Below are 15,390 nucleotides of genomic sequence, written 5' to 3' on the forward strand. Positions count from 1 at the left end.
CAATCAGACAGAATTCAGTCCAGAGCGGCTAAAACGCCGCCACCTTTAATGAAACACATCCAAGTATTTCTCACAGGCATTCACAGTTTTTCTTTATAGATTTAACACAGTATGAATTTAAAAATCTCCTGTTTGTAAGGAAAACGTATAAAAAGTACAATTTCTGCAGCCATTTGAACACAACTTATATTGAAAAATAAATAAAAAATAACATTTCAAACAAAAAAAAAACAGTAAAACTGTATTTAATTTGTTTGAAGAGTAAGAACATCAAATAGTAAACAGAAATTCATGGAGCTCGTGACATTTTTAAAAGTGTTTTGGTCTTTAAAATGATAGTCTTTAAACAAAACACTTCCTATCAGATATACTTTGTCATTTTTTTATATTTCAGGCAGAAACTGATCACATTTCTTTCATTTCAATCATCATAAGATTTTTGCAAACTTTTTTCCACATAACAACAATTTGCTCATGATTAAGATTACAAAACAAATTATATCAATAGCTTGATTCCCAAAGCAAGCTTTAAAAATATTTTTAAATATTTTTATTGTAAACTGTTCACACTTTAGCCACTAAATACAGCAGAAAACACACTTTTCACGTGACACATTTCTCATATTTCTGTTAAAACGAGAAGTTTATAGTACAAAGATAATAAAATAATTGAACTTTTGTGGTTGTTTTTATTCATTAAGGCACCTTTTAAGATTTTCAGCCCTATCTGATGGTAAAAATGACTCAGAAAACACAAAAAAAAATACTTATAAAAAAATATAGAACTCTGTTGCAGCCAATCCAGCTGTTGTTCCCCTCTTGGCCTTGGAGGGGCGCTGTGGAGACACTCTTCTTTTCTCAGTGTGACTGACTAAGCCCAGCTTAGGTCACACAGTCAGTTCTTTTTTAAAAAAGCTTCAGTTTCCTGGAAATGTATGGAGTTAAATTGGGGCCAAAATTGTTTGAAAAAAAAAATATTGAAAAAAAAAAAAAAGTTAAATGTCAAAAAAATGTTTCTATTTAAAAAAAATGTAATTATTTTTAGCTACAAATGTTCTGTTTTTTAGGTTTCAAAATTTCAATTTCAAACCTTTTTTTTCACTTTCACCTCTTTTTTTTTGATTTTTGAATCTGAAAATTTCTGTTTCAGAACTTTTGGCCCCTTTGTGGCGCGTTGGGGCGGGGCTAACACGAAGGACCAATCAAAATCGATGAGGGTGGTGCATTCACTGACTTGGAGAACTGCGATAATTCCGGTCAGAAAACGGATGTATTGTCTGTACTTTGATAGTCTGAAGATTTCATGAAGCCATTTTTCCAAACATCTGGACATCTTTGATGCCTGTTTGTGACACAATAAGATCAACGGACCAGAACAGCGTTTTGTACGCAACAAAACTCTTAGAGCTTCTTAGACCGGTTTTGGAACAACTTCAGACTATGATAGTACAGACTAAACGGCCATTTTCTGACCAAAATTATCACAGTTTTCAGAGTCAATGAATGCACCAGGACTGAAGTTTCCACCCCCATCGGTTTTTTCATGTTAGCTCCGCCCACAATGGGGCCAAAAGTTTAGAAATTGAAATTTTCAGAATTGAAAACGAAAAAAAAAAGAGTTCAAAGAGAAAAAAAAAGAGCTGAAAAGGAAAAAAGGAGTTTAATGAAATTTTCAGATTTAAAAATAAAAAAAAGATTTGAAACTGAAAAAAATGTTTTGAAAAATTGAAATTTCTAGTTTTGAAATGTAACAAATTGACCATTTGAAGCTGAGAATAATTACATGTATTTTACAAAAGCAAAAAGTTTTGGACATTTTTTTTTTGTCCAAACACTATTATTTTATTTGGGTTTCAAATAATATCGGCCCCACTTCAGCTCCATAGAACGTGTGTGACGTCCTGGTATTCCTGCAGAACCGTTCCCCGCTTGGTCCGCCGTCAGAGGATGTGTGCGTTCAGGTCGTACTTCTCGCAGAATTTGTCCGTGATGGGAATGCAGGTGAGGTACTCGCACCAGTCGCACTTGATGGGATAGACGTAGAAGAGGACGGCCAGAGTGGAGAACAGGCCGACGAAGATGAGCAGGAAGACGCAGATTTGGACTCGCTTTCGGAAAGCGTCCGAGTTTCCAAAGCTGGAAAAAAACAACAAAAAAAGTTTTTAATTACTTTATAATTTGATCCAGAAGACAGCTTTCTTTTTTTACATACCTGATGTACGGTAAGAAGGCGAAGGACAGAAAGAATCCCGACACAAAACCGCAAATGTGGGCAAAGTTGTCGATCCAGGGGAGCAGGCCGAAGGAGAAGAAGAAGACGGAGATGGCGAGCAGCTTCGCAAACGCTCGCCACGGTCTCTCCAGGATCTGCCAGCTCTGGAACAGCTCCACAAACAAACAGGCGAGGATGCCAAACTGGCTGCCAGCAGGACCCACCTGGAGGACCAGAGAGGAGGAGCTTATGTCCACGTTTCTCTTTTGGATGCAGTTCCTACGGTTGCTCTTTTGGGGGCAGTGTTGTGCAGACGTGAGGCTGCAGACGACCCGTACCTCTGCTCTGTAGGGCAAAAAGATGGCAGAGGCCAAGTTCCCGGTGATGCCGCTCAGCATGTAGATGATGGAGATCCTCAGCCAGCCCGCCAGCTTCTCCAGGTCCCGGAGCACCGACATCTGGAACAACAGCGACACCACGCAGTGCAGGATCCTGCAGCCGCAAGACGAGGAGTTTCATTTTAGCTTTCACTTTCCACTCTTAGTTGTGTGATTTATGAGAACAGGGAAGTCACCCCGCATGAAGGAAGAGAGCCAGCCACAGGCGGGAGAACTGATCCGGGACCTCTGGGTTCAGGAACGGTAAGAGACCGCAGACATCATCCATGCAGGCCACCTGACAGACCGAGTTCAGGGAAAACACAGATGTTCGAATCATTGTGGTCATACAAAAGTATTTATGATGCTGCCACTTTGGTTTCAAGCCTCATCTGGAAAATTACAGTTTTATTTGAAGACCCTCAGATAAAAATTGTGTTTTCTGGACATTTTGTCATAAAGGAGGAGATAGATAAAGAACCTTAAAATAGTATTTCTTTATTCAAATCGTTGTAAAAGATGAAAAAATCTGGCAATACGATACGTATCACAATACTTGGCTCACGATACGATGTATATACTGATATATCCTTAGTCTGTATCATACGACAAGTATTAGGGCCACTTCATAAAGAAAAAAATATTTTTGTAAATTACGACTTTAAATCTCGTAAATTTACGAGAAAAAAACTCATAATATTACTTTTTTTTGTGGCCCTAATACTCCGTCGTAGTATCAGAACATTTTTTTACTTTTTTTTTTTTTCTTTTTCTTTTTTTCTTTGACTTGGAACAAAACTCTACCTGAATATTAATGCGCCTTTCATGGTAATAAAATGATAAAATTCATCTTATTTCATGATAATATTGTTGTTTTACCCACAAATTTATGCTGCTCTTTTTTTTTTGGTAAATTAAGAAAAAATTGCTCTTAAAGGAAACAGTCAACAACAAAAAATATAATATTATAAATAATTAATTAAATATCGCCTTGTCAGCATTTTAAATCGATAAAAGTATCGCAAAACGAAATATCGCGATATATTGGAGAGTCGATTTTTCCCTGCACCCTAGAAAATACGCTGGGAGGGCCACGAGCTAGCAAGGGAAAATTTAAACAGAGAGCTCTCAGCAGTGGTGAGGGGAAAGGGGGATGGGGTTCTCCGCCCACTACTCAGAGGTGAATTTCAAACCAACTCCTGCAACTCCAGAAACTATATATGTGGAAAATGCTAAATGTGATAATAGATCAAAGATGATGGGATAGCAAGATTAAAAATATTGGTCACCATCTCACCTGGGAGCAAAGAGTCGCCTCCTCGTGGAAGTAGCCGTGCATGAAATCACAATACTCCCTGGAAGTTATTTCACATCTGCAGCGAAACAAAAAAGCTGTTATGGAACTTTAACGATCATCGATTTACTCAAATAACACCAATTTTTTTTACTTCTCTGTCCTTAAAAACAGAAAGCTGTGGTGTGATTCTCACCGTCCTTTGGTGCCGATGCAGCAGGGCCGGCCGGTGATGGTGCAGTCGATGTGGGGGAGGTTGGTGTGATTCCCGGAGTTATAGCGCGTGCAGACCTACAAACCACAGTCACAGGGAGAGTTTGGACGTCTAAAAGCTAAAGTTTTATGGGTGGAAACAGATGAAAGATGGTCAAAAATGTACGACCGTGCATGAAATATTAAGCTTGGTGAACCAAAATGTTCGTGCACACGTTTTCTATGGGCATACTGCACTTTTAAAACACGTAGGGGTAAGTGAGGGTTTGTGATGTCCTCTCCTGGATGCCCCCCCAGCTGGGTTCTCCTGGGGGAGGGTCACAGCTGCCTGCAATCGTCTCATCATCATTCAGAGCTTTTTCTAGCATCTGGTTTTCTGATCCGATGCGATTTGAATTAAGAAATGCTCAGAAACACAGTTTTAAGGATAAATTCTTTGATAAAATGCTTGTTAAGAACTCAAAATAGACGATTGGGTCATTAAAGGGTAACCAAACAGAGCAGCGGGAGGTTGAATCCATTCTTTTAAAAATGCCACCAAAAAAGGGGGCGGGGCTAGTGAGGGTAAACTGATCCCCCATTCTCCCAATGCTGTCGCTAATATTCCAGAACCACATTGTTTCGAGCTGTAAAATGTAAAATGACACTAGCATCATAAGCTAATAAAAGCTAACATATTAAGCTAACATAATAATATGCTATATTTTAGTTTATTACTTGTCAGTATACTATATTATTAATTTATTAACTTATAACTTGCAATTATTATTGTATTTAGTAAATTTCATAGATGTTTTTCAACTTTTAGCCTTTTTGTGGAGCCAAAACAAATAAATGTATCCTTTGTGATATGAATAAAGCTCAATTCGTTTCAAATATTCATTACAAATCCATCACCAGGATGGAGTTCTCTTGTTTCAATGCCAACTGGACTCAACCACCGTTCTCTAACTTCCAAGTTCACTGAAAAGTTGTGCATCCAGTAGATTTTTGACGACCGAAGGCAAAACACCTACGAGCAATGCTAAAGCTAACACGCTAATGACCAAAGTTTGTAAATTCAAGTTATTTGTTTGGGTAATTTCAGAAATCAGATCTAATGTTCTCACTGGCCACTGCGTGATGTCGTCTGGCCACTCGTGAGGTGAAACTGAGGCCGGCTCCAGACAAATTCTGTTAAAGAAATAAACACAGGAGAAAGAAATGTGAGCAAAAAATATTAAAAAAACACTCCTAACAGTCGACGTGTCAGCGGCTACCTTGGATCCTGATGGCAGACTGACCCATGCTGACGCAGTTTACCCTTCAGATATGGAGCGCTGGGATGCTGAGGCCACTTGACCCACTCTGCCAAAGTACTCTGCAGCAGAATGAAGAACGTCAGCTTAAAATCTGTTGATTCTAAATGACAAATCTCAGCTTAAAGTGATGCAGCGGTGGGTCACACTAACCGAACACTCTTCCTGTAACGTCTGCAGGCAGCCGGAGCGGTCGTTCCTCACACAGCAGCCCGACTCTCTCTCTAAGGCTTTGGTCTCCTGGATCAGCTGGTGGACTTCTTCGTCTTGACGCATGCACGGAGAAAACTTTGCACCCAGGTGAATCAGGGCTTCCTGTAAGAGAAGATGATGCAATTAAAAAACTGGAAAATTAGGACAAAATCTTTGTTTCTCTAATCCATATTCATAACAGGAAATTATTGTGTGAATCCTTTAAGGCAGGGGTGTCAAACTCAATCACACAGGGGGCCAAAATGCTAGATGCTAGTGCTGATAGCTGAAGATGCTGAAATTGATAACTAAAAAGGCTTAAGCTGAATATTAGCTAAATGCCAAATTAGCCTAAGAAACTAAAAAAAAGGAAAACTTAGGCTAGCCAAAACAGCTAGCTGAAAAAAAATAGCTAAACTTCAAAATATAAGAAAAGAAACTCTTAAAAAGCCTATATTAGCCAAAATAACTACCCTGTAAATATTAGCCTAACTCCAAAACAGCCAAAAAAACAAAACAGCTAGCATGTAGCTGAAATATTAGCTAAATTCCAAAACAGCCTAAAAAACAAACATAAAAAGCCACAATTTGCTACATGTAGCTGAAAAAATGACTAAACTTCCATATATCCTAAAAAACGTTTAAAAAAAGCCTATAGTAGCCAAAACATCTCGTGTGTTAATGTTAGCTTAACTCCAAAACAGCCTAAAAAAACTTAAACATAAAAGCCTAAATTAGCCAAAACAGCTAGTGTGTAGCTGAAATATTATCTAAATTAGCCTAAAAATCTTAGTAAATGCCAAAATAGTCCAGAAAGCTAGCATAATGACAAGTTTTAAAACTTTAAAACTGTAACTTTTTAACATAATTCTGAAAAATAAAAATGCAGGAATATTATTCCAGAATAAATCAACATAAATCTTAAATAACTTTCAATATTTTACTCTCTAAAAAAATATATTTTGTTAAAAATTATACAAGTTAAAAATCATTGCAAGATAAATCTATTAATAACAGTAAAATAAAAAGATCTGGAGGGCCGGATAGAATTACCCAGAGGGCCGGATCCGATGTACTTTGATACACTTACTTTATTTTTAGAACCATTGAAAATGAACGGAAACATTATTCAAATTTTTCCAAAACTTTGTACAATTTTCAAACTTATTCAATCTTTGTATCAAAATGTTCAACAGGTCAAGCACATTCATGCTTGTACTTTGGTTATTTGCAAATATTACTTAATTTTTGCAGTTATTTTCACGAAATTCTTTACATTTTTTGTGCGCTTTCTGCATTATCAAAACGTTCATCACGTTCAGGACATTCATGCTTGTACTTCTGGTATTCATAAATGTCGCACAATTGAAATTTTTACGCAATATTGCAATATTTTTTCATGAAATTCTACAATTTCTTTGTATTTCTTTCAAAATACCTGAATTGGCTTTAACATCCTAAATCAATGACACACTTCATAGATAAATGACAGAAAAAGTCAAATCTTTACCGAGCTCGGCCCTAACCAGAAGTTCTGCTGTTGGACAAACTTGACGTTTTCATAAACTCCTTTATTCCTTAAGACCTGAAACAAGCAGACACGTAAAATGAGTTTTAAAAAGATCAGTGACAGTAAAACTATTGACAGTGTTGGTCACACTCACTGAGTCCACAGTTTCATACTGAGAGAAGCCAAAAGGGACAAAACCATAGATGGTGACAGCCAGGATGGTGGTGACCAAATGGACAAACGTGATCCAGTACGTGAAGAAGGGCCTGAAACGAGTGCAGAGTCTGAGTCCGAACACTGGAACACAAACAACACTGGAGGTATCGTCGAAAGGTTGGGCCTCAAACCTGTGATCGTCCATGTCTTCGATCTGCTTCTGGACGAAGCTGTCGATGCGCTTGCGGTACGTCCGGTTGGTCAGACGTCCGATCATGCCCAGCCCGTACGGCCTCTTCTGGCGGGCGAACAGCTTCTTCACGGGAACGGCGATTTTCTGACCGCGCTGCTGATGGTTCTGAGCGTCCGCCGCCTCCTCCTTCAGCCGGACTTTGGGCTGGATCAGACAACCGTCTTTTCCCTTCCGCCATCCTCTCTCCAAAGGGCTGGATGGAGGAAATTCAAGCAGGAACCATCAAAAACCCCTCAGCTGGAGAGACAAATATCTTTTTTAATATGAACCCACAACGTGAGATGGCTCCTCTCCAGGTTGTTGTGAACACTTCCTGTGAGCGCGCTCTCCTCCAGATGTTTGAGGTTGGCCTCTGAGGACGTCTCGAAAACGTCATCGGCAGAGCTGGATATGTCATACGGCAGACCGTCCTGCAGAAACAGTTGTAGGACTCAACCTCCATGATGAGGTTTCACGCCGACGTGGATGAAGGTGTGCTCACTCTGCTGAAGAAGGAAGTATCCAGCTCGTCGGGGAAATCCACCGTGTCCTCTTCAAAGATACTTGGGGGCAGGAAACTCCGCCTCCGGCACTGCCCGGCACGCCCCTCCCCCAATGTCCGACCCTAACGAACACAGACACCCTCATTAATAAAACTCGTTTTAAAAACACAACATGTAAATATGTAGGAAAACTATATCGAAAGGAAATTAGCAGCTGAAGTAAAACGGTATTAACATGTTCTTGTGGTATTTTCTTATGATGGAGGACATATATAAAGAAAAATAAGATTTAAAATAGCATTTCTGAGTATTTCTTATTCAAATCAATGTGAATCTGTCATGTTTTGCTTCTTATATCACTTTACTTCTTTCTTCTGTGCAGGCAGCTGTGACTCCACCTATTCTATTGTGCATCCTGCTTAGCCAGGGGGTCTGCAACCTGCGGCTCCATACTTGGTGGCTCTCTGGCTGAAGAAAAATAAAATAGTAATCTTCCAAAAATGTGGAGATTAGCTATTATTTTAGCAACATGCTAACATTTTTGGCAATTTTTTTATCTATTGGTGTTTTTAGGCCAATTTAAAGTTTAGCTTCTATTTTAGGAACAAACATTTTTGACTAATTTAGCTCACAGATTATTTGTTTGCTAATTTGGGGTTTAGCTAATAATTTAGCAGCATGGTAATTTTTTATCTACTGAAGTTTTTTGGGATAATTTAGCATTTAGCTTCTATTTTAGAACAAGGCTAACTTTTTTGAGTAATTTACTTTAGTTTAGCAAGTAATTGAGAAATGAGCTAGCTTTTTTTGGCTAATTTGGCCTCCATTTAATTTTTTATGGTAATTTGGAGTTAAGCTAATATTTTACCAATATGCTAACATTTTTGGCTAATTTGTTATCTACTTGAGTTTTTAGGCTAATTTAGTGTTTAGCTTTTATTTTAGCAACATGCTAATATTTTTAGATGATTTGATTCACTGAGGAATGTTATGCTAATTTAGAGTTCAGCTAGTAATGAGGCAAGAGACACTTTTTTTTGCTAATTCGGCATCTACTAAAGGTAAAAGGTAAAAATGTTTAAAAAATTGTATTTTCAGAAATGCTAGTTTCTTTTTATATTTTTGCTTTTGTTGATAATTTTTGCTTTTGTATTTATTAAAAAAAAGAAAAAGAGGTTCATGAATGCAATTCCGCATTTCCTATATGCTAGAATAAGACTATACTGCTCCTTCTAGGTTTAGATCAGTAGAAAACAAGCCCAAATGGCTCTTTTACTGTTGAAGGTTGCCGACCTCTGTGCTAAGCAGTCACAGCTGCCAGCATTTCAGTAATTATTCTCTGTATATTTAAGGGACTTTGTCGGCTCTTTTTGTTTCCTGGCTTGTTTTCTGAGCCCTGTGAGTTTTGTCTACTATGTAAATTAAAGTCCTTGGACTCGAATGCACTTGTGACTCTTTCCTGCATCCGGGTTTCCTCCTGATGGCCCAACAGTGACAGAATCAGGAACAGATTAAAAACTGTAGTCTGCTTTGATTAATTTAGGCCTTTTTTTCCTGTTTTATAGGCTATTTTGAAGTTTAGCTAATATGTTTCCGCTACATGGTAGCTGTTTTGGCTAATTTAGAATTTTGTATTTTTTTGTTTGTTTTTTCAGCTAATTTGGCACTTCGCTAATATCTGAGCTGGCTACAAGCTTCAGTGTTTTCAGCTGTCAACTTCAGAGTTTTGAGCTATCAGCTTCAGAGTTTTTAGCAATCAATTTAAGCATCTTCAGCTATTATTCAATCACAGGTAATGCTTTATATCTAGTTTTTAAAATGTTTTAGTATTATTTTTTCCTGTGAAGATTACAGAAATAAATTATTTAAAATTTGGCTATGTGTGGCTTTCTGGAAAACCATAAATCTTCACGTTTAGGCTCTGATTTGTTTTATTTTTACTGTTAGCCTACAAACCGACCCCCATCAGAGAAGAAAACAGTTATGTGGCCCTCACTGGAAACAGTTTGGGGACCCCTGTTCTCAGGACTAAATTATAGTTTCACTCTAAATTTTTCCAACATTTTGATCTCAAATTTGTGGGACAAACATGTCGTTGGCTGGAACACGCCCACAGAGGCTGTTTCGTAGCTGGTAATTGGATGTGATGCAATGCAAATTTTGCAAAGACTTTGAAGAATCCAAAAATCATCCTGACATGTTTTAAATAACAAGTATACATGTGAATATTATTGACTCAACTTCACGTTTCAGTTTCACAACAGCTATAAAGAGGAAAAGAGAATTATTGTTTTACTTCCTGTTTTATTTTGTACAATTGTGAGGATAGTTTTATCATCTGCTTTTGCTCTAACATGTATAGACTAAATCTGTTGGTGACTCGTATGGAATTATTTTAAAATACAGTTTAAGTATTTTTTCTTTTCTGGATTAATCTAGACTAAACTGGATTATAATGCCTCAACCGCTGCTGTCATGGACTGTTAGAACCACAGTTTTGCAATTCTTCTTTCTGTGCCTTTGAGCAAAAATGTCACCCCCACCACATACTGAAAAACTCGGAGTAACAACCCCCTTAAAAAATGATGACATCACAGCGGAGAAACCATCAAAAAACCCAATGGGGTCAAAATCTCGCATAAAAATATTCACAATCCACTAACAAAACCAAAACACGCAAGTCGGGGATATCAAAGGAAGTTTGGAAGTTATTATGGGATGGCCACAAGACCCATGACTTGGTGGTCATTTTGTTACACTGTGTAAATGTATGGGAAAAGAATTGATCATAACAAATATTGATGCACAACCACAATCTTCTGTACAACCACAACTGCAGTTTTGCTGACCTTTGACCGCAGGAAGAGGCTGCCATCTTGAATTATACATTCAAAAATCCCCTTTAGTACAAACTTTTGACAAATTTAAACTCCTAGGGGATCTCTGTCAATCGGCTTCTAACTCCTCAAGCATCATTGAGAAGCTACTTGGCAAAAAATGTTGGTTTTAAGGGCGTTAGCGTGTCAAGTACACATTTTTTACCGGAATATTGTGAAAATGTAATAAATTAATCCATTGCTTAAATTGAACAAAATAGTATTGACATCAATATGATTATATTAGGAATGTGGGAGTGGCTAACAAAAAGCCTTCGTTGCCAAGGAAATCCAAAAATGTACTTTAGCCGAATCTTCTAAAAATGACATCGATCTGGTCATCACCACCAGACGACCAAAAAATAAAATGGTTGCTATGGAGTTTAAACCAAATGAAAGCCATTATTGGGGAAAAAAGGGTTTTTTAAGGCACTGATTAGGGTGGCAGAGGGGGAGGGGCGCGTCACAGCCGCTCAACCAGTGAGGGCGGGGGAAGGTAGCGCCCGTTAGTCAAACAACGCTGCTCGCGGCTTTATTGATCATTTTTATTGTCTGGATTGGAGTGAATTTCGTCAAATGAACTAATTAACTTCAGATTTTATTTATTTATTTTTTTGGTCACCACATTCCTTTTATCTAGACCAGATTTAGGGCACATTTTCAGAAATATGTAGTTTTATGCTTCTCAATCTGCAATTTTGTTTTTTGTTTTTATTGGTTAAAGTTCCATTATGCATTTTTTTATGTTTGTTATGATTTATTTTACACAGATAATATATGAAAAACTCACAACTTTGACTTCTGGGAAGGTTCTTTAGCCATCACTACCCAAAGAACAAGGAAATTTAGCCTTAACAGCTGACTGAATTCACTGATAAGCAGACTGATACTAATACATATGTAAAACATATCGTTCAGTCGCACTATGGTTGTGCAGTTGGAGCATCGTCTATCAACTGGTGGATTAGCTCTGCTCTTCTGGAATATTCTGACCTCAATCCAGCGCGTAGCGTTCGCTGTGTATTATCAAAAACCATCTGTTCCTCCGGGTAAGCCCCGCCCAACAAACACAGGCCGACGCTGGCGTCACGATCACTGCTGCCTCAACATGCACTCTTTATATCCACAACTGTCCTCTCCTGTCACGACTTTAATCCCTGAAAAGGCAAACTGATGTTTTATGTAACAAATCTGCAGAAGAACGACCACCCAAATTTTAATGGAGATTAAATGTACCTACGCTTCCAATTCCAAGAGTAGATTACCGATACAAAGCGGTGATGAATGCCCATTTATGTTAAGACCACGACATCTGAGAAGTCCACGCACTTTTGCAGGTACAGATTTTGCTCTCAGATTGAGATTATGAACATTTTGCACCTTCATCAGAGCTGCTGCAGCCTTCAGGCTCATGACAGCAACCGAGTCCCGCTTGCGTCTCCGTGGTAACCAGTTGAGGGTGGAGCGGGAGCTGGAGAATGAGCAGAGGGACGCGGCTCCGGGTGTGAGGGGGCTCTGAGTGACAAAGTGGCCGTCCACCTCGTCCGCGACGCGAAACGCTCGGCCACGCGACAGGGGGTCCACCACCTGCTGACAGAAACGTCAAAAACCTTTTATAACGATAAGAAAAGAAAAGTTACAAGTAGAACTTTTAATTTGTGTTTCACACTCTCAGTTTTTGCTTTTGTCTCTTAAATGAGCCAACCAGTACCAGACATGGTCCTGGACACGAACTGGTACTGGGATGGGTTAGGGGTACCAGTACTGGGTTAGGGTACCGGTGTGCTCCACGTCCCTGCACTGGACCGGTTTGCAGCCCTGTTACATTATGGAAACCCTAAATGTAAATTTGTGACGCGGAGGGGTCCTTAACCAAACGTCCAAATGTGACGAATGTGAGAATGTGGAGGACAGAAGATAGGTATGAACGTAGCATTACAGTCACAGCATTTACGCTTCTTTATTCTCAAAGCTTTTTTGCCATAACCCAGAGAACATTTTAATGTGGGTTGGGCTGAATTGGTGGGCCCCAGCTGGGTTTATCCGCAGGTTCCATGGTAGCCCCATCTGAGTTTGCCCACACTGGGTTGAGAGGGCACTCAGTAGTTTGGCTCGCAGGTCGGCCGAGCTTGCTAACTCGCTGTCTACTGGGCGGCTAGCCAGCATAGGGACCCAGACCACTGAGTTTCCATCTAAACCAATGTGGGCAAACCCAGGTGGGGCCACCATGGAACCCGCGGACAAACCAAGCTGGGGCACACCAATTCAGTAAACCGTATAGGGGCCAACATTGAATATTCGCTGGGAAATAGTTTTGTTTAAGTGAAACCCCTCGGTCTTCTCAACCTGCTGTATCCCTTTTGGGCTCATGAAGCCTCCAACTGGGTGAAGGTGGGGTACACCCAGGGCAGGTTGCCAGTTTGTTGCAGGGCACACTTGGGGACTTTTTTGTGTAACTAACTAACCTATGAAGTCGGTTTTGGACGCTGGGATTTGAACCAGAGCCTTCTTGTGTGTGGGGTTAGCGTGCTAACCACTGTACCACTGTGTAGCCTTTTCAAGAGGCAATTTATCTAATTTGTTAAAAGGCTGACCCCGTGAGATACCAGAAGAAAAAAAACACTTTTTTTATTTCGATGCTATTTTCTAAGCAAAAGACAATTAAGAAAGAAATAGAAACAAATGAGGGGTTCTGAAAGGAAGGTAACTGAGGTAGGAAAGGGTCTACACTTCAGCCGGCCTACCCTCCGCATGCCCAGGTGGTGGTGGTGAGTGGGGAGGTGGGGTGGGAGAGGGGGCGGGGTCTCGGTGCTACGCAGGGACAGGCTGTCGTGGCTGTGGAGCTCCCTGATCACCTGCGTCTTCAGGCCGCCGTACAGCTGGCTGCAGTGCTGCAGGCTCCTCCTCCTCCATCGCTGGGTGCTGTTGCTGTCCTCGCTGACCCCGAACCAGTCAGCGGTGCCTCTGTGGAGAGAGAAAAACTGACACTGAAGTCGGAATGTCAAACCAGCGTCTCTGCTTTGTTCGCCTCATGTCAAACTTCAGGTAAAGATGAAGGGATTGCATAATAAAAAATAAAATCAGGATTAAAAACACATTACGATTGTAAAGCTGTAAATCTGGGGATTAAACGGGATCGTCATGACGACGCAGCGCAGTCCTGTGTTGTATTTCCCTTCCGGTTACCTCAGCCAGACTAACAGGATTTACCAGCATGTTTGTGTGTGCAAACTGAGCTCAGAATGAACGAAAACAGAGTTTGATTCTGCCAGAGCAGCAGCCTCACTGCAGATGTGGAGCAAACGAGAAAACTCAGCTCTGAACGCTCTTATCTGTAATAAACATCCTTAAAGAAACGGCAGCTGGGGAGGCCTTGAAAGGCTGTACGGGACGGGGGAAGGGGTGGGGGCGGAGACTGTTGGAGGACGGGAGGAGAAAACTAAAACCTTTGGGACTCAGATGGAGATTACAGGAAATAAAAACTGATAAATATAAAATGACATTTGATATCATTTCTTTTAGACTGCAGTAAAGCTGAAACTGCAAAACTCAAGGCAACAAACAACATTTGAATGACTCAAGATTGTTCAATAGAACGATGAGTAGAAAGTGGTGTGATGTGGATTTTGTGGGGAGGTGTATGGAGAGAAAATAGACTCGATTAGTGAGTGTGTAATTGTTGTTTTGTAACTCATACAAACATTTTGTGCATATGTACAACAAGTACTAAATTAAAAAGGTACAATTTACACACATAAACAAACTAGATTTATAACAGCTTCAAACTAACTACACACACAAATCTTTAAAATCTATACATGAATCTCTTGACACACACAAAACCACAATTATGCACAAATCTGATGAGACTCTTTCACGTCTCTAAGGTTTGTAAGTGATGCGTTTAAATGCTGCTAGAATGCTGGGTCATCAGAGTTTTCTTATCGTATCATTTTATCTATCATTTTGTGTGTGCATAACAAGTGATTCATGAATGAATTTTAAAGATTTGTGTGTAGTTAGTTTCAAGCTGTTGTGATTATATATATATATATATATTTTTTTTTTAACTTGTCCTGTCCAACAGCTGAGCCAACAGATGTGGGCTGAGAGCTTCTTGTGTTGGGCAGATTTTACTGTCACAACAGGGATTTATTGACTGTTGTGATTATAAGTTGTGCGTGTGTAAATTGTTTTTCATATTTTTTTGAAAGTCATAATTTTTGTACTTAAAAAGAAAACGTGTCGTATGAGTTACAAATCAAAAATTAGACACAAATTTACGAAGTTACACACAAATCAAGGAATTTCAAATGCACAATTACAAAATTACACACAAAAATCAAGGAAAATTACAAACGCACAAATCAAAATTTATGCATAAATAAAGAAGTAGACACGCACAATTCCAAAGTTACACACAAATCAAGAACTATGAAGGCACAAATCTAAAGTTAGACACAAATCAAGAACTATGAAGGCACAAATCTAAAGTTAGACACAAATCAAGAAATTACAAACACAAAT

General features: G+C 39.3%; 1 protein-coding gene across 11 annotated transcripts in view; it reads right to left on the bottom strand.

Annotated features, from left to right (window-relative positions):
- Window positions 1-1,119: 1,119 nt before the first annotated feature.
- Window positions 1,120-15,390, bottom strand: part of rhbdf1b (rhomboid 5 homolog 1b (Drosophila)) — a 28,662-nt gene continuing 14,391 nt past the window's right edge. For 3 of the 11 annotated variants that reach the window (XM_036217208.1, XM_036217206.1, XM_036217211.1), the window contains 15 exons: window positions 13,719-13,827; window positions 12,244-12,450; window positions 7,987-8,109; window positions 7,779-7,915; window positions 7,444-7,698; window positions 7,251-7,362; window positions 7,097-7,171; window positions 5,548-5,709; window positions 5,356-5,456; window positions 5,206-5,269; window positions 4,080-4,174; window positions 3,887-3,962; window positions 2,787-2,887; window positions 2,213-2,704; window positions 1,120-2,136 (listed from right to left, as the gene is read on the bottom strand). In XM_036217208.1, the coding sequence (XP_036073101.1) occupies window positions 1,941-2,136; window positions 2,213-2,704; window positions 2,787-2,887; window positions 3,887-3,962; window positions 4,080-4,174; window positions 5,206-5,269; window positions 5,356-5,456; window positions 5,548-5,709; window positions 7,097-7,171; window positions 7,251-7,362; window positions 7,444-7,698; window positions 7,779-7,915; window positions 7,987-8,109; window positions 12,244-12,450; window positions 13,719-13,827 (2,305 nt within the window). In that variant the 3' untranslated portion in view covers window positions 1,120-1,940. Of the gene's footprint in view, window positions 2,137-2,212; window positions 2,705-2,786; window positions 2,888-3,886; window positions 3,963-4,079; window positions 4,175-5,205; window positions 5,270-5,355; window positions 5,457-5,547; window positions 5,710-7,096; window positions 7,172-7,250; window positions 7,363-7,443; window positions 7,699-7,778; window positions 7,916-7,986; window positions 8,110-12,243; window positions 12,454-13,607; window positions 13,828-15,390 lie in introns of all 11 variants that reach the window. The other 8 variants (XM_036217207.1, XM_036217202.1, XM_036217210.1 and 5 more) reach the window with 5 other exon arrangements.

This window comes from Oryzias melastigma, linkage group LG19 (genome assembly GCF_002922805.2).
Source record: "Oryzias melastigma strain HK-1 linkage group LG19, ASM292280v2, whole genome shotgun sequence".
Classification (NCBI taxonomy): Eukaryota; Metazoa; Chordata; class Actinopteri; order Beloniformes; family Adrianichthyidae; genus Oryzias; species Oryzias melastigma.